The sequence below is a fragment of the Chiroxiphia lanceolata genome, chromosome 3 (assembly GCF_009829145.1).
Source record: "Chiroxiphia lanceolata isolate bChiLan1 chromosome 3, bChiLan1.pri, whole genome shotgun sequence".
In the NCBI taxonomy this organism is placed as follows: Eukaryota; Metazoa; Chordata; class Aves; order Passeriformes; family Pipridae; genus Chiroxiphia; species Chiroxiphia lanceolata.
The window spans coordinates 55,442,146-55,461,670 of record NC_045639.1 but is presented as its reverse complement, the minus strand read 5'-3'; the positions used below and the strand labels follow the sequence as shown (position 1 = coordinate 55,461,670).

General features: G+C 39.7%; 1 protein-coding gene across 3 annotated transcripts in view; it reads left to right on the top strand.

Annotated features, from left to right (window-relative positions):
- The first annotated feature begins 222 nt into the window (after nucleotides 1-222).
- The window catches only part of AIG1 (androgen induced 1), a 122,315-nt gene continuing 103,012 nt past the window's right edge, over nucleotides 223-19,525 (top strand). For 2 of the 3 annotated variants that reach the window (XM_032683274.1, XM_032683275.1), the window contains exon 1: nucleotides 229-539. In XM_032683274.1, the coding sequence (XP_032539165.1) occupies nucleotides 399-539 (141 nt within the window). In that variant the 5' untranslated portion in view covers nucleotides 229-398. Of the gene's footprint in view, nucleotides 540-19,525 lie in introns of all 3 variants that reach the window. The other variant, XM_032683272.1, reaches the window with a different exon arrangement.

Here is a 19,525-nt window from a genome sequence, read left to right as displayed (position 1 = left end):
CATTGCAGACCTGCTGCAGTTCGTGTTTGAAACCGCATCCTGCAAATAGCTCGTGCTCATACTCGCGTCCCTCCGCTCTCTCGGAAACGGCCCGGCCTCTTCCCGCCCGGCCCGGCCGCGGAGCTGCGGCTCCTCCGGCAGCCGGGCCGCTGCCGCAGCGCCGCCCGCCCCGCCGCCCGGCCCCGCGGCCCCCGTGCCCTGCCCCTCGCTGCCGCCGCACAGCGCGGGTCCTGCGCTCCGCCCCGGCCGGGCCGCGGGGGCGCTCCGAGTCCCGCCCGCACGGCGCGCACACACACACACAGAGGGACACACGGACATACACACAGACACACGGACACACACACACGGGGACACAGACACGGACACGGGGACACGGAAGTGTACCCTGCGCCGCAAACATGGCGCTGGTGCCGTGCCAGGTGCTGCGCGCCGCCATCCTCCTATCCTATTGCTCCATCCTGTGCAATTACAAGGCCATTGACATGCCCGCGCATCAGACCTATGGAGGCAGCTGGAAATTTCTGACCTTCATAGACCTGGTAAGTGCCCCCGGCGGCGGCCGTGGCCCTGCCCCCTTCCTCGGGCTGCCCGCGGAGCGGCCGCGGCCCTGGCGCATCGCGGCCCCCGGCGCTCGACGGCAGCGCCATGCGGTGACCTTAGAGCGGGGCGGCGACATGTTGGGGCTGCAGGGCTGGCCGTGAGAGGAGCCGGCCGGGCACCGCGGCGCCGAGTGGTTTGAACGCAGAGAGGCACGGACAAAGCTGAGGGGCTGCAGCGCGTGAGCGGCCGTGGGGAAGGTGCACCTGGCGGCCCGTCACCCCAGTGCTGCTGCTGCGCTTCGCCTTTTCTAAGGGCTGACAGTGAACACCAGAACCTGCTAGTCCAGCATCTAGCTCCTGTGTGCTGTCAAAATAAAATAAAAAAAAAAAAACATGCCTTGCTTCCTCTGGCCCTTTTGAGGAATTCATCCCTGACAGGTGCAAGTGTGTCAGTGGCACAGAAAATGCCGGGCAACTCCAACTTGCCTGATCCAGTTAGTTTTGGTTGCATATCCAAAAACGAGCCTATGAAATAAAAGAGGTCTCATTTAATGATATTTCTTCATAAGAAGTGGCAGAGTAACTGGCATGCTGGCCTACTGGAAGACGCCAGGTGCTAGGCAGGGGCTATTTTTTCCCTGAGGTTCCTCGGGTTGCTGCCTCCCCAATAAGTGTTCTCTTAATGCAGGTGGGAGAAGAGGGGGCGGGAAGAAGAGAGGAGATGGGAGGAGAAACTTGGTTTCTGGATCAGCAATAGGATAGCAAACCTAAACCTAGTACCTAGATCAAAACATTTTTTTCTTTGTATTCACAGTGTAATTAGGTGAAAACTTATGCAGTTCCCACTGAGTTGCAGAAAATTCCCCCAATGCAAGTATTTCAGTACTTCCCAGAAAATAACACCTCTCTCAGACCTTCATCTCAGATTCTGAAGTATTGCTGCTGTTGCCTATGTGCTTCATATTGAGTCAATAGGTTGAGTTTGTGGGCTTGGAGATCAAATTCAAACACCAGTAACCAGGCAAGTCAAGTCTGCAAATTTCTGTATCAGGAATTAGAGTTCACTGAGATCCATATTTTATTTGCAGAGAAGAAGCATCTACCATATTTTTCATTTAGCCAGAATAAATTTTTTTGTGGATGCAAAAATGTGATGGATCCCTGAGGATCCACAGCAATATCTACTGCTTTTACTGCAACTGTAAAAAACTGGTGTCTTAAGGTTTTATGTTTTTCTGGAAGGCAAACTGTAATTTATTTTTTTTTACTTTTGGGCTGCTAAACAATACTGTCTGTAATATTGGTTGATAGAAGTTAGCATGAAATCCCAGTAAGTTCGGAGGGAGCTGTTGACTTTAGTGACAGTTGAATTGGAAGTGAAACAGCTAAAATTAAAAGCTGATAATCTTCTCTTTGAGTCTCTTTCACCTTTTTCTCTTTTCTCCTAGCATAGCCTAGTTGCTTGAGGCTTAAGTGAACCAAGGTTGTCATACAGTGAAAATTTTACAGTAAATGATAGTCATCATTTCCCAAAAATTACACCCTGCTGTCTGAGGCGAGTTCATGTGGACTTACTTACCCATCAAAGCATGTACATAGTTCAGGCTATTTCTTTCATGGCCCAAAAGGTCAAGGTAAATTTGTAGTGCTTTCTAAAATACCTAGAAGAGTTACCAGCTGCAGCTAGTACTTTCTGTTCTTTAGCTAATTGTTGTCATGTGTTTCTCATAGTCAGTAGTTGAAAAAAGGTTAGCAGTTTCTTACAGTCTTCAAAATAACACAGAATTCAATGGCTTGGATGCCTTTCTCAGTGACTAACCAGCACATAGACCTCTCCACTTGCTGACAGTATTTCCTTATGTCCAAATGGCCCTGTAGCATCTTATCTAAGCAAGTCTATCTTCCTGTCCCCTGGGACAACTGGGAAACTTCAAGAAACGGAAACTGTTACATTCCTGAGGAGGATACCAGGAGGCATGGTTGGACGATGTTAGGCACATTTCCAAATACTTTATGTTGATTAAGTCTTAAAAAGCTCTTCCATAAGTTTCGGTTTCCTCAACCATGTGCAGTGTTCCGGTGTCAGTCACATTCAAAGGCTGTCTAGACAAAATATCATCAATGCCAGAGTCTTGGCAGACGTGTGTTCTTGCTACAGATTGTACCTCCACAAACAGAGATTTCATCTTTGACATCACAGAAGCACGTAAAAGTTTTTTCTGTTTCCGAAAACTGCTACCAGTTTTTGAGAAAAGTCAGTTTATGACTTGAATCTGAAAAGTAATTTGGATTTTTTTCCCATTTGTCTATTTTTAAAGGGACATTCCTTTCCAGTCTCAGCATCCATAAATCTCTTGGAGTTTTACATAGCTGACTTTGCAGAGGTGCTATGTGAAATGATTTACAGTTATCTGCAGGTAATATACTTTTGAATCAAATTATGAAAAATTAGTAGTTTGGACTCTAAAACACAAGACAGTAAATCATTCTAAGTGTATGCATTGATCTGAACAGAAGACTTGGAGCCCTCACACAGTTCACAGAAGTTGAGCATTGTAAGGAAGCTGTTTCATACAGAGTTAAAAACTGTAAGGTCTTTGTCTATCCAAAGTATTTTGGATGTTTATACCTAAGTAGTGTTTTCTTGGATTCCAGTGTTAATGCTTAATTTCTCCTGTCCCTGAAGGAGGAAAGAAAACAAGTGCAACCGATGACTTCTTTTGACTTCTGTCATTCTGGTGACTGACTCAACTTTTTGCAGTTTCCAATGTGGTGGCAACATTGCCTAAAACACCCGTGTCAATGAAGTATTTTTCTGGTTTATGAAGCAATGTACAGGCAGTATGTTTTGACAGTATACTGAGAATGCTCCTCACTGTTGCTACTAATAGTAATATCTCTACTTCAGACTTTCTCCTCGATATGTAGAGGTGCTAGGTTCTTATCCTGCTTATTCAAATGATGGTAAAAATATCTGCCTAGTACCAAAACACTTCAGAAAAGAGAGCAGTATTTTTTTTTTGTCATGTATGGAGTGGAAAACTAAGGTATGAAGAGAGAAAGAGTTGCTGCCAAAATCAGTTGGTAGGCCCAGCAGATGAAATTATTGAATTGAACATTTAGGCTACTTCAAAACTACAGTATGTTGCTTTCATTTAACCTCACAACTCAAACCAAGCCCCGAAATTAGTTCCTGATTAGTTCCAGCAAAGAACTGGATTCAGATGGAATATTTCAAGAGATAATGTATTTCTTACATAGCTGCCTTTGTTAACCTCAGATTCACCATTTTATGCTTCAGTAGTGGAATGCTGCAGGACTTCACTGTCCTGTGCCACAACCCAATAAATTCATTGTTGAGCCTCTTAGCTGAAAATTAAGTTAGGCTGAAAATTATACCATTGCAATATGATTCTTTGCAACAAGTTTGTCAGCTACCTCCATATTTTTCCCTACTCAATTCTGTAGGTACTTGAAGTAGCTGAATTAAAGGTCTCTGGAATTCAAGATAACTAGGTCACCCTGCATACACTGCAGTCACACACCTGTCTTTATACAGACACATTTGTTGAGGAATCCATTGCACCAACTTGTCTAAAAGGCCAAGATCCTTGCTATTGCATTTTGTTCTTCAGTTTCTCTTGGATCTCTTACTGTTGCTGTGAGAGGAGGCAAAAATAAACAGAATTTAGGTTCTGGAATAAAGTGGAGCTTGTGGGTGCCAAAAGAAGACCAGTTCTACATTTTGCATGTGTGCATGTGTGATAAATAGCAAAATAAACAGAATTTAGGTTCTGGAATAAAGTGGAGCTTGTGGGTGCCAAAAGAAGACCAGTTCTACATTTTGCATGTGTGCATGTGTGATAAATAGCAAAAAAGCAGCTTAGAGTTGAAATAAGTAGGTACATCCTTAGTAAGGGGAGTGCTGGGCTAAATAGCACAGTTTCTCTGGAAACCTTATTCCTTAAAGAATAAGGATGTGACTACCAAGATAGTAGTGCACATACATAAGCATGCATTAACAAATTTCTGGTGTTTTGTTTTTGTTTTTTTATAATCTTAAGGTCTCTCTGATCAGCTGAACAGGGTAGTTACAGAGGCAAAAAGCAAGGCCAGATTTTTGGAAGCAGTCTCAAGTGTTATGTTTAATGATTATGATTAATGGTCCTATTTTGAATATCAGAATGTTTATCAAGTCATATTCCTATGACTTGATTCAGGGCAGCCAAAGCTATAGAGGAATTGATTTTGCTCATATATAAATCTGCCTGACCTTATACTGTTATTATTCTCTTGAAAGAAATGGCAGGATGTGTGTGTATGAACTATTATACGTTGTCTGGCAGATTGACTTCTACAAAAAATGGGTATGTGTCCTGTTCCCAGCACATTTTTTTTGCCAGTACATGTTGTATTTGTTTTGCAGAAAATGTTTTTAGATTTAGTTTAATTAACTTCAGATAAGTCATCATAACTTAGTCAGTTCCTTGTCACTGAAAAATTTCATAGGGACATGTTATCAATAGGACTAGAAACTAGAGTTGGTAGGTCTATCATTTATTTATTTAATTATTAAATAAATTAGTATTAGTATCAGTATAGTATAAATTAGTATAGTATTAGTTATTAAATTTTGTGAGATACAGTTACTATACAACAAACCAAGATAGCAGCTTAAAAAAGCAGGGCTAAAATTTTTTGTGATTTGTGCCGAATTTGGATTTAGTCAAGCTCATAGGAAATAAAATTACCAGAAAATATAACAGACCAAGAGATTCATAATTAAGGAATAATGAACTGTGCCATTGGTGCAGTATCCTGTAATTGAGCAAGTTTAATTGCTAACTGGGTCGAACTTACCGCAAACAGAGAACAAAGATAAAAACACATTCCATACTCTATGGAATATAACTATGACTCTTTTATAGGATTTCCTTTAGAAAAATAAATTTCACCTTCTGCTTTCCTTTTTCATCAACTGTAAAGTTACCTTGATACTCAAGTGTTTTATGGCTTTTGGGTGAAAAAATTTCAGAATGTAAAATATTATTATGTATTATTCCCAGAGGTAATTCATCACCATATCTAAACATCTCTGTGGTCTTACAATAACAGAGAATACAGCCAATGGAGTGTTTATCAGTTTACAGAGAAAGAAAGGGATTGCTTTTTCAGGAATAACAAGGTGAGGTTTCTTAATGATGCTTAATGTATTTGAGAGAACAGGCAACAATATACATAGGGGAGCCTTTTATGTGTGTGTTTTAGAGCTTTCTTTTTCACTCTCAGGCTGTAAACATGTCAGAGGAGCAGAAATACATAGTGCTGTTGATGCAGTAATAAAAATGTAACAGTGTCACCATTTCCTATTCATAGACCTGTGTTTTCCATTTGCTGTTGGTAGTGCTATTACAAATTGAGTGGAATTTGAGCACTACATTGAAGAGTTCCGTTTTCACATTGCATTAGCCTGTCTTTATTTTACAATTGTACTTAAATATGTTGTACATTTCATTTGGGAATTCTCAGGAAAGTTATGGCTGTCTTGAAATATTTGTGTTGGCAATGGAGTAGGCAGGGTAAAGGAGAACGGTGGAAGAGAGGAAAAATTGGGATCACTTTCTCTGATGTAGATTTAACTAATGTCAGTAATACTATTTTATAACTTGGAGTATATAAGTGATGGATAACTGTGCTGTGTTTTAAACTAGTGTAAAGTCTGTAGAGTTTTGTCAGAATAGTTTCAAATGATGAGAACTTCAAGAGGCTGATTTAGTAGTCTTCCGTTGCCCTTTGAAAAAAATACTATTTATATATGTTATTTTCTTTACAATTTTATTGTAGTGGAAAGGATAACTTGGATAGTCTTACATACCTCCATACGGCAAAATTGGTAAATATTTTAAACAATTAGTTTAAACAAGGACAACAACTCTAGTGTTCTGCATTAGTGTTCTTTGGTGAAGTCAAAGTCGGGGTTCTGAGCTGTCCTCATTTGTTGTGAATATATGTATATAAAAATTATTTAATCAATGTCTTTTTGACCTTGTGTTTGTGTTATGTTAATGTAGTCGTGTAAGTTTGTACGAGAAATAAATTCTGGAAGATTGACCTTCTTAAGTTGTAGTAACCTTCTTAAGTTTGTATATAACCTATCAAATAATGTTCTTAACTAGTACTGAAAATTGCAAACTTGGTGTTTTAAATATATTTGTAATAAAAATCAAATTCCACTTAAGTTCTTTGCAGTTACATCAACCTCAGGATGTACAGAGACTTGCAGCGTAGTTTTCCAGTGGGTGGTTACTTGTTTTATCCTTATGCTCAAAAATAAAAAAAAAAGAAAATCAATCTATCTGAAAACTGGGAAACCATCACATGAAAAAAACCCTTTTATTACTGATGTGGTGGAACTCTCAAATGTGCCAATATGCCACCATGCAACAAAACTGAATTTGATCTATAAATGGAAAAATAAACCTTTATGAAATTACAAAATCCTGACATTCCACAGGAATGTTTGCAGATTTGAACAAAGTAAAACCACAATAGAATGTAATAAAGTTGAAACGATAGGCAATTCTGCAGTGTATTAATATATGTAGATTCATTGTAAGACATTATGCCAAGTGTGTATTTGCCCCAACAAAACCATGTAAGAAAAAATATCTCAGATTCCTTCTATTACATAAGTATTTTCTGTGCTGCAACTTTTCATACCTGATAATTCGAGTTGTAAGTGCCTGCCTATCCTAATGCAATATTTAGAAAACATTTTTCTAACTGTGCTACTTTAATATAGACTGATATTGGACAGAGCTTGACCTGGGTGGAAAATTCCTTGTCTTTGGAGTCCTAATTGCTAATACAATTCCAGTCAGTAAATGTGAAAAAGATGACCACCAGTGACAGGTTTGTATGATTTCTGCAGAATTCAAGAGTGAAACAAATATTGGTAAGAAGTTCACATTGAATATTTCTATATTTGAAACAAAAGTGATGTTATTGTTTTCAATACATACATGAAAACCATGAAATTCCTTTCAATGTAGGGGTCTTTTTGGAAAGTGTCCGAATCTGAGGCCTGGTCTTCTCACCTTGCATGTGCAGGTATATATCTGGCATATGAGGTAGAAACAAAATCGGCAGTCGACTTATTTGTAGACCAACTCTTTGAAACGGTGAATATAAAAAGCTTTCTTCCTTCCAATGAAAGCTTTTTCAAATTTTGCCTTATTTGCCTGCATTTATTTGAATAATTACATTCTCCCCATACCATATTTTCCGAAGCTATGAATATGTTATTGGTCTTCAAAGCCTTACAGGCTTTGTTCCATTGCTCTTACTATGTATGATGCAAGATTTTTTCAACTCGGCGTAGTTAAATATGCTGCCACTGAAAAAGCTGTGTTTAGTGGATGGAAAAGTTAACTGAAGTCTGAAGAAAAAACAAAATCAGTTGGAAGCTGAAGTAAAACTTCCAGACTTTTCAGATAGGAGGAAACTAAAGCAAGTTAAAATTTATAAGCCTTTTTTTTTTTTGGGGGGGGGGGTGTTTGGGGGTGTTTGTGGTGTTGTGGTGGTGGTGTTTTTATTCAGTATACTACAAATTTTAGAGATTTTGGTCAGAAACAGGTTAAGCTCATATGAAATGCTAGAGGAAAATCAGAACCTGATTTTCATTTGTATGAAGGCTCCTGGCAACTTTGGTAAGTCCATGCAATTTTCCCTTGAGAGTTTGAATGCAACATTCGAATGCCTCTAGTTTCATTGCCTGAACATCTTTTCTTGCCACTACCCTTGCAAACATCCAACTTACAGTAGGTTTTCCAAACAGATATGCCAGAAGGTGCAATTATATAATAATTTTCACTTAGATCTGTGTGCAGCTGACATGGTTCAGGTATTTTTGCCGCAGTTGTCTGTCAAGTTAGTTGTTTCAAAGTGCTTGAGGACTCTGCAGTGTAGCTTAAAACAAAACCAGTACTGCTGCATTTTTCCTAGCTGAATATTAGGTGTCCTGATAAAGTAGAGTAGAATGTGTAGGAGAACAGAATATAAAATCCTTCGTTCCTTCCTTCCTTACTTGTAAATCAAGGCACAAGGCGTGTGAGTTTTTGCAATTAATTAATTTGAGTGAAACAATTTATGAGGTTTCATCTTACCTCTACAAATACTGCTAGGCTCTTCAGACTGTTTGAGCAGGTTGTGCAGGGAGGGACTTAGCTGAGAGTTTAAATTTTAATCTGTTAGGGATTGATTGGCTCATTTTTGGTTTCAGGCAGTGCTTGTCTGTATTTGTATATTTTTTTAAGCCTAGTGCTTTGTGTACCTGAGGGTAAATTTACTTTTTTCCCCCCTGTATTTGCATATATTTTATCAGGTGTCTTGAAGCCTTCTGGTCCAGGCAGCACATAAGTAGCAATTTGTTATTTATTATTATTGCTAATATTAGAAGTCAGCAGGAGTGGGAGTTACACATGCAGACCACAGGTGGCATATGTTTCTAAGTGTACTTGATCAGATGCAAAAGGAAGAAAAAGAAACTGCTGACTTTAAATGCTGCTATATGAGTTGATAAAATGCAAGAATACAAAAGGGATGTTTTCCCTGTGAGATGCTTTAAAAGCATGTGCCTCAAGTGGTGGAAGCATTTCATACAGCTAATGTTGAGGCTAGGGTCTGTGTGATCCTGAGGCATTGCAATAGGCCCTTGACCCTAGAGGAGATGCGAGTTCTTTATGGCCAGTGCTTGAGCAGGCTCAGCTGCGTAAAGAAAGCAAGTAGGGAAGTGAGAGAGAAAAAGAAGATCCTGTATATGACAGGAATTTGTGCCTGGGGTGTGTAGGTGAGAGAGTGCAGCATGCAGTCTTGTGTTGTGACAAGCTGGTATTTAGGTATTTGACTGCCAGGTATGAGGACAAACTGAGGGAAAGCAATGGGTGGAGATACAACGTGGCTGGTGTTTCTCAACTAAACCAGCATATGGAAGTCCCCTAGACTTCCTCCCCTTCCTTGTCCTCTCTCATTTCTTCCTCCCAGGTACCCACACAGTCTCCCCACACAACCCCCCACACTGGTGTCATGGCACCACTTCTCTGCACATACATGTTTGGCTTAGCACGCTTCGACTCAGCAGAGGGTGCTTACAAAGCTTTGTCCCTAGTTAAAAGTTATATGCACTGACAGATGCAGAGGTCTCCATTTGCTGTTCACTTAAGCTTACAACCAAATTGAAACTCCATGCAGTGAAAACTTTCTTGATGTGAATTTACGTGTTATAACTGTATTCCAAGGACTGCAAATTTACGTGTGCATTAGACAATTGTCTGCATTCCTGTAGGTCCCAGGAAGTGAGTCCCAAGAATGCATGAGTGTCATGGTTTGAGAACTCCAGAATCCAGGAGTTCAGGGGGAAAACTGTTTCCCCCCACCACAATGAGTCATGAAGGGAACGTGTGCTGTGTGGAAATGTTGCACATTACTGTAGTTTTAAAGTGGGCATTCAGGAGGCTGAAAGCAATTTGGGGTGTTTGGAGGTGTATACGCATCTTTGTGTACACGTTTGAAATAACAGGTATTTACTTATTCTGCACATAATTTGAAAATACCAAAATGTTAATAAGAGCTACTCTGTTCCATAGCCTCTCCATATACTGTGCACATCTAAGAGTAAATTGGCCTGCTACTACTTAAGTCAGTTTTGGTGACCAGTTAATAAATCATGGATAGAAGATTACAGTGGTTTGAGATACCAGATGCTCTTTAAGTTTTTTGGTGTCAAAGAACTGTAGAGAACCAGAGAGAGTAGAAAGCTTTTGGGTCAGCTGTCTCATAACCTACCATGGCTAGAGTGGGATATTCCTGCATTTATTAGAAAGCAAACGATGTCTCTAATTCTAACATATTGTTATAGAAGATTAGTATTCAAATCACCTTGAGTCAATGCCAGTATGATTTCAGAAGCTAAATAGCTCTGTTTTTCCAGAGATTATATTCTATGCTATTAAGTCATATGTCATTTCAGGATATTATTCATTTATTTTCTTTTTCTCATGGTTTGGGGCAGAAGCTACTAAAATGATGTTGCCAAAATAATTCAAAACTGTTTTGGTCCCCATTAATTACAAGGCTGAGTTGATGAAATTTATTTTATGAGGATGTATTTTGGGAAAGGGTGGAGGGACTTCTTGTTACTTTGGGTATTTGGGCCAGTGGGATCTGAACTTCTTGATTTTAAAATTCAACCTACAGCATACAAGCAAAATATGAATGTCTTTAAGGGTATGTAAGAGATGATTCTGTTCATCCACTACTGGCTTTGTGAATGAAAGTGCTACCACTTTGCCCTGATCCGTTCGTGCCCCTCATCACTCTGTCAGGCTCTTCAGTTGAGGGTTGCTGTCAGTTATCTGTATATTTTCTGCCCTTTTTTCCTTATAGGAATCCACCTGTGCAATATCTCTTTCCGCATTTTTTCTAATATTATCCGGCACAGTCTCCTAGATCTTTCAGCTCTGCATCCCACTTCCAACTGCACACCCAGTCCTCTTCCAGAAGCCTGTGTTTTCCTGTCAAGTGATGCATTTCTTATCCCACGTACTCCTTACACTCTTTCCCCACCATTCACACATGCTGTCTTTTCTCCCATTGCATTCACTGTCTCATATATTCTTCTGCATCCTCATCCTGACCTTCCCAAATACCAGACCTACTCAGTGTTCTGCTCAGTTCTCTTGTGTTTTTGAAGCACCTTGTGTAGACCCAAACCAATAAAGAATAATCCATCTTCCATCAGAAAAACTTAATCTTAGTGTGGTGTGGCCTGAAATAAACCAGTTTTGAAATGATGCTGTTACATAAGACTCTTAGCTTTGCTTTCTGTTTTTGAACAAGTTTTTAAGCATCCTGGTTGCAGGGAAAAAAAAACCCCATAAGTGTTAAGCATAATGGATCATGATCCTAATGTTTATTATGGTGTTAAAATATTGTCATTTTTTGGTAGCCTGCCATTCAATTTTTTTATGATAGAATTTCCGATTCAGAAGCAGGTCCTTGATAATAACTGATGTTTAACTTGAGGGATCAAAATTATGTACAGAATCAGCAATCAGTATTTATTCAGACATTTTCTATCTTTTTCTTTTTTTGCAATGTACTTATTTTAAATGAGATGCTGAAATGTTTTGAATTGTATTTTATATTTGCTAATAAGAAAACCTGTTTCATAACAGTAGTCATGAGGTTTGAAATCTACTACATTCAGTGAGATAAACAAAAATATTTTTGAACATTGCTTAGCTTTTCAGCTGTTGCTGGGATTAATAGAAGAAGCTTCTTTCTTTTTTTCATTTGAACATATATAAGTACTTATACCTTGGTTGTGTGGGTGGACTGCATGCAAACACACCTGGTGGAATTTAGGAGTAAGGAAAGAGAGAAATATGCATTTCACAGTGGTAACTTTCTCCTCAACCTATATGGAATCATATTCATTTTTGTTAGGGGTTACCAGGTATAGAGGAGTCTGCCATGACTCCATGCCCCGACATCCAACCAGTAGCACGGCTGAACACATGTCCAGTGAACACATACAAAGCCAGAGGTGTAAAATCTGGTTGCTAAAGTGCAAATAAAATTCTGACTGGTCTAGGTGGTTTAGAGTCAAGAATATCTTTTAAGATATGTCAGCCAAATAGTCAAGTGATGTCTGGAACAAGGAATGCTCGACATATGACCCACCTAGAGTCTGTATCCTGCCTGGTTAGCTTTCATGTGCCCAGCACAGGGCTGGGCAGCAGTCAGGGTGCGGTGTTATTATGGGAGCACTTTGGTCTTGATGCCACTTCTTGCAGGGTGTCCGGCCCTACTGCAGTGTGTGGCACATTGTTGGAATCAATGCTCACAACTGCCTCGTGATAAAATGTCACAAAAGGTCTGTGGATCTTGCGAAGTTCTTGATCTACAGAGATATTTTGACATTACTTTTGACAGCCAGTGGTAAGTATTCTATCTGTATTATTCACATGTTTTCTGCACAGGAGTTGAGGTCAGACTTCCAGTTCTGGGTAATACTCAGCATCCATATCATGCATGCAAGTTAGAAATATGTGAGTTTTCAGTGTGTTGCAAGATAAGACATAAAATATTGAAGGGGGTTTTTTGTGGATTTTTTTAATGTCTCTTCTGGTGTGATTGTAAATTTAGAAATTACAAATTTGTTCCAGATGGGAAGAAAAAGTCAATCTTGCAATTTCTTGTGAGGAAAAAGAAAAATTTTAAAAAACTATTTCAAATTCATGGTTTCACTGCAGTTGGACTGATCTAGTGAAAACAAGACATTTGATTGTCTTCATTAAGATACTCAAAGTTCCATTGCAAAGGAATCAGCCACTGCAGTGAGAAATTGTTATTCAGAAATACTTTCTCAGCTGTATTAATTGAAAACTTGTTTAATTTTCCTTTAGCAAGGTCCAGACCAATGTCACAAAAGCAACATAACACTGGAAGTTGTAACTTACTCGTAAAGGTTATCCTTATTTTGTAGGAATTGTACATGCGATGTGTGAGATAGTGAATGCAAACTTGAATTTGAAATATAAAATTGAGAGTCAGAAAAGGATGTGATAAAGCAAGTCCAGAAAACAACTGAACAACTGTTTAATCTTTCCCCCCCCTTTTTTTTTTAATTAGTTACAACCTGATTACAGGGATTAATAAATATTTTGAAGAAGTAACCAAATCATAATAACATGGTACAAGCAAAGTCCTCTTCTGACCAGTCTTTTTCCCTTTTAGACCTTGTATTTTGCCTATCTTGGGTCCTTTTGCTCAGTGAATGTGACTAAACAGTGTTTGCCAGGCAAAGAAGTGTAGTGATGGAGGTAAACATGTTTTACAAGGTACTTATTTGCATGGTGTGCCTGTATCTCAGTGGTGTGTTTTCAGACAAGGTCTCTTTGGCTAGGTCGTGGTGCAGACAGCCTCGAGCTCTCATTCTGAGTAACTCCAGTGTCTTCGTGCTTGTCTCAAGTGCATATATCTTCTGTGAGAGAAGACATATCCTTGATATTCAGAATTCCGTAGAGTAAACTGACCTTTTTAAAGGACTCCTTTTAAGCCACATAGATGGGGATTCAGCATTCAGAATCAGACCTGGAACAGACCCATCTTTTATTAATATAATGTCTTCTGATTTACTGCAGGAAGACACTGAAATGATTAAGTGTACCAACAGTCTGCATAAAATGCCTGGGTGACCTCTGAAGCACTATGATAAATATCAAAGAAAAAATTTTAAAACTGTATGATCAGCTTAAGGAGAATTAAGGCCATATCTCAGTTTGTTGGAAATGCTGTTTAAATAGGAAGACAGGTAGTACCTGCAGAGTGGCAGAAGATCTAGGCCACATCTTTTTTCATATGACCTAAAATGAATGAGAACTCTGGGTAGAAAGTATCTTTCCACTGGAGCTTGCCTTGCAGTTTTTCTCCTTGGTGGTCTTCTCAAAAGAAAGCATAGATTAATAGTATAAGCAGCTGAAGAGTGCCTATTTTCAGTGATCAATCTTGTTTGTTCTCTTTATGGATACTTATTTTTGTACCATCTCCTTTGTCCTTCTTATGCCAAGAAAAAGGCAGTACACACATGGAGATCTTCTGATGAAATCAACAAATCTTGATAGATAGTATCTTGTTAAGAGTAAAATTGCTTTGTATAGCCATTGCATCTTTTATTACAAGATCTCAAAGCACTTAGGGAATATTAGCTAACTAAGCTTCACACTGTCTGTGGAGAGGTATGATTTAAACCAAATGCAAGCTCAGCAGACAAGACACTAAAATTGGCTGAACATATAGTAATTAAAATCCTTAAGGAATTACCTTAGTTGTGTAACCTGTATGTTAAAACATTGTTAATCTCGGGTGGTTCAGAAGGTGATTCGTGGGGCAAAGGCTGCGGACAGATTACTCCTATTCAGCCTTTGGGGTTTTTTGCAGGATGGGGTGGGGCTGGAGTTTAGACTGGCTACTCAACCTGCTCTGCCCAGATTATTACCTCTAGTGTGCCCTGTCTCACCTGATGACTCATTCGCTGCTGCTGCTATGCACAAAGAGATGGGAAACTGTGGACATTGCCATGAGGTGTGAATGAAGGCAGGTTCTACCCCTTGCTGGAGCAGGAGCAGCCCAACTCCACTTTGGTTCCTGGTTTGGCCCCAACTTCTTCTGCTCTCCAAGATACGAACCATAGCCTACGTTGGCTTCAGCCCTTACTGGTGTTGCAACAGGCGCTGTCCTCAACCCATGCCTACCCAGCTGCAGCAGAACAGGAGAGTGTGTGTTTACATGGGGGATGTAGAAGGGAGCATCTGATGATACAGGAAGGGTGAGCTGAGTCCAGGCTGCTGATGAGAGAGAAGGGAAGAGACAGAGCTATTTAAATGGTAGAACGTAGGTTGCTGCTGTAGGTGCAGAGTGGGTGATTGCTGCAGCAGAACATCAACAGGCATAGCTCCAGCAGGGAGAGTTGACTTTAGGAGAAAAAGATGAGGCCTCAAACTGGAGACCTGTTCCTGCGCATGCTGAGTTCAGGGCATCCTCAGTCTGCAACAGCTGTGGGAATTATGGACATATTTCTGGACAGAGGGAGGTGTACCTGCACTGTGTAACATATGTGGCATAAATGAAGAATCTCTGGGAAATGTTGAACCTGCTGAGTGTATACTGTGAAGTCAATCCCTGTGCGAGCAGTAGGTGTTTATGCAGAAGAACCAGGCATTCAGCAGCCTGGACAAGTACCACAGATCTTCACATGCTGCCTGCAGACAGTTTCTAGCTGGAAAGAGGAAAAAGTGAATGTAGGGTAGCTCTAACCTACACGGTGAAACATGTAGGTTAGCATGGAGGCTTCCACCCACATGACCTACTTGTGGAACAGCTTCTTTTCTGAAAAAAACAGTGCAATATCATCCATGGCTGTTTGAGTAGGACGTGTATTTCTGTTGGCTGGAAGAAAAGAAGGTACAGTTGTCAAGCGCAGATGGAGGCTTTGAAATATGCATGATAGTGGCAGCTGTGTGTGGGAAGAATGAGTTGAAGTGTGTTGAGGAGGAGGAGACTTGTTTACTGTGCTACTGTCTTCATGTAGCTGCAGAGTTGAATGGGGAGAGAAACACAGAATGTGTTTCATGTCCGTGGATTATTGGTTCACTGTGCTGGACAGTTTTTTCTCCCAGTATTCATTATTTATTTGAAAACTCATAAAGGATCAGTGAGTTGCAGCGAAGGAGATTGCAAAGAAGTGTCAGTATTTTGACAGTCCCAGATCCTCATGGATCAAGTCCCTGATTTCCTGATCTGGGCCCTTCTGCCTTAAGGATCCATCTCAAAAGCTGGGCTGAGGTGGCTGTGCCTGTGCTTTGGAGAGGAATGCATTGTTCTGATGACCTTCCTGATCCTGAATTTTGTGTGTGCCCTTATTTATTAGTGTATTTTGTAGCCTGTGGTTATGTAAATGCTTAAGCCTATGTACCACTGGCTTTTGTTGCTGCTGTAGTTGCTGGTTGGCACAATGCTGGAGGGGTGGCCTGCAGGTGAGACTTGGCCTGAAGGCAGAGGCGGGCAGCTCCCTCGGGGGCAGATTGCTGATCCTGTAGCCCAGTCTACAGGCAGCCTGCTGCCTGGTTCATGGGCACCTACCTTCATGGCAGCAGTTGGATTGCATGCCTTCCTCTCCCTGCTTGTAAAGGCAACCCCTGGTGTCCAACTGGGACAGCCCATGAGGAGGTTCAGCTTTCATAGCTGTGGAGCGCACCACCTTTTTTCAGGACAAAAGGCAATGCCAATCCTGGCCAAAAGGTTTAGTGATATGTAAGAGAGACTATGTGTATATGTATTTACGATTATAAAAGAAAGGAGGATGTGGCATACACAACAAAAAGTATTGCTTTCGTGTAGTGAAGTGGAATGTGTCAAGTCAATTCACAATCTCCTTTGGGGTTTATGGGTTTTTTTTAATGTATATTTATATGTTTATGGTTTTCAGTCATCTCATTAATTAACACTTTTCTGTGGGGAGAATAAGGGCTTATGGCTTACTCTTTTTCTCACAAAAATGTTTTCCAAGCATGTTTTATTACGTGTGCACTTTTCACATTCCCATCCCAGACCTTGAAATTAGTATTTTCTGAATAATTCCCAAGTATCTCCTTCAGCTATGTGGCCTAAAAAGCTCTTTGACTTAATTAAAGCAAATAGTCTGAAAAGAAAATCTAAAGCTGTAAAGTTTTCTGTTAGAAAAATATTAAAAAGGCATGAACAAACTCTAATAACTTATAGAATCAGAGAGTTAGTTTTGGTGTCAGCTTTTTACTCCATGCTACTGCTTGGTTCATCCTATACTGGCCCCGGCATTGGAAGGCTACCTTTACTCTTTACACTCAGATAATGTGTACCTGCTTCTGCAGAATGCCAGTTAAACATAGTAGATGGCTTCCAGATACACCGAATTTTGAGAGTGGCTACCATTTTAATCTGTAATCATGTAACAGTGACTTCCAAGTTTTTATCATTTGAAAATCTACATCCCAAGTGATTAATCTTATTTGAGCTTGAAGCTAGCGGCTGTCAGACTTACTTCCTTTATAAATGTCCTTCCCTCTTCATTTTCTTGTTGGTCTGTGAACAAACTGTGCTTCAGACCTTTTCCATTCACCAACTATGTCCAAGTATTTTATAAAGAACCACAGCAACAAAAGGAAGTAATATTGGTATTTATCCTTCATATGACTTTTCCACAGCTTTATTTTTATCTAGCCTCAACTGTGTCATGGGACAACAATGTAAAGAGACAAAGTTAGTGGTCATCAAGTGTTTAATATGGCCAGTTCTTGGAAAATTGCATAAGTCTCTAAAAGCCAGTTTTCTTGAAGTCATAAAAGGAACTGAATTGATCAAAGTGTAGAACCATCAAAAAGTGAAATTTACAAGTGTTTGTGTTGGACAAACACATCATCTTTACAACACTTCAAACAGAAGATGTTGCTGCAAATGGAGTGTGAAAAAATTATCTGCTTAATTAGTAGTAAACAATCATGGCAGCGAAAGAATTTTAGGTGTTTATGTTCTTGATTCATCATAGTCCAGATTTGCTTCTGACAATTTTACTTTGGAAATTATGCTGGTTTTATTGTTCTACTCTTTTCCAAATGAGGATGTAGCTTCATTACTGCTTGAATTTCTGTGCACTCTTCATCCAGTTTTAAGGCCTCTATCTTGCACCATGTTGCCATTTGCATCTTAGTAATATGAGTGCACCTCATTATCATTTGATAGTGCTCATATCTTGTCTTCACTTTGTATTTATAGACATAGACATGAGATTGAAGGTTCAAGGCATACAAAATTAGACCGAGGCTGGAAGAAGGCTTTCTTCCATGAAGCAGATGCGATTTAGAAATACCTGTTTAATCTGGTAAACAGACAAACTGAAGCACTCATTTAAATTTTTCTGCTTGTTGCCAAGGTCTGTGACTGAAAAGAATTTTTTTTCCATGATAGACTTCTCATATGGGCATTGCTTTATCAGCAAGAGAAAGATGTAAATGGTGTTTAGTTGGAAATGTGTGGGTCTATATTTAACTATGACCATTCACAGAAGTCTGTAAAGGAGGGAGATAATCAAATCCTGAAGAATTTCTACCAACTGTCTTCTATCAAAGTCAAAAGGATTATTTAATGAGTCTTATTCAGTCAAGAGTTTTGACTGCCTTCTCCTTTCAGAATGTCCTGAGTTTTAAGATGTCATCATAGGAGAGTTAGTAAATTCTCTGGGCTTCACTTTATCTATAAAATGTGGCAGTAAAATTTAGCTATTCTTGCTTCACTGGATGATATCATGAGATAAAGTAAAATACGATTTTCCACTACTTCGTGCCTTGTGCTATGAGTTCTAGTAAGTTTCCTTTTCAGTTTCATTTAAAGTTGAAGCTGTAAATGTTAAATGGTTGTAGAGACTGCTGAAATACTAGCAGTAATTTTTCTTCAGTTTTTTCAAATAAACCAGTAATACAGTATTATTTAACTTCACTACAGAATACTTATTGTCTTAATGTGTAGGATATTTTATTAGATGTTCTGAACATCAAGTAAAAAAATAATAAAAACTCCCACAAAACAGCAATGTAATTTTACCTAACAGTACATACAGAGATTAGTTATGGCCCTTCACTGCAACTTACCTGAAAGTCCTTCATGTAGACTTTGCATATTCATTTCATGCCACATATGCTTAGAAAAATGATTTTTTTCAGAAACTTTGCTGCATTTAAAGTAAGGTAACCACCAGCAGTACTGTCATGATTTAACCCCGGCCAGCAACAGAGCACCATGCTGCCACTCACTCATTCCCCCTGTGGTGAGATGGGGGAGAGAATCAGGAGAGTAAAAGTGAGAAAACTCGTGGGTTGAGATAAAGACAGTTCAATAAGAAAAGCAAAAGCCATACACATAAGCAGAGCAAAATAGGAATTTGTTCACCACCATGCCTGGGCAGGCAGGTGTTCATCAGTCTTCAGGAAAGCAGGACTCCATCATGAGTCACAGTTACATGGGAAGACAAACGCCATCACTCTGAACAAACCCCTCTTCCCTCAGCTTTATATGATGAAATCGATGCTATAGGGTGTGCAATATCCCTTTGGTCTGTTGGGATCAGCTGTTCCAACTGTGTCCCCTCTGAAGTTCTTCTGTGCCCCCAGCCTCCTTGCTGGTGGGGTGGTGTAAGCGGCAGAAAAAGACTTGGTGCAAGCACTGCTCAGTGATAATGAAAACATCTCTTATCAACACTTTTCAGCACAAATACAAAACATAGTCCCATACTAGCTACTATGAAGGAGATTAACTCTATCCCACCCAAAACCAGCACAAGTAGAAAGCTCAAAGAACATACTTGTGAGATTTATCCAGAATTTTCTACAGGGCCA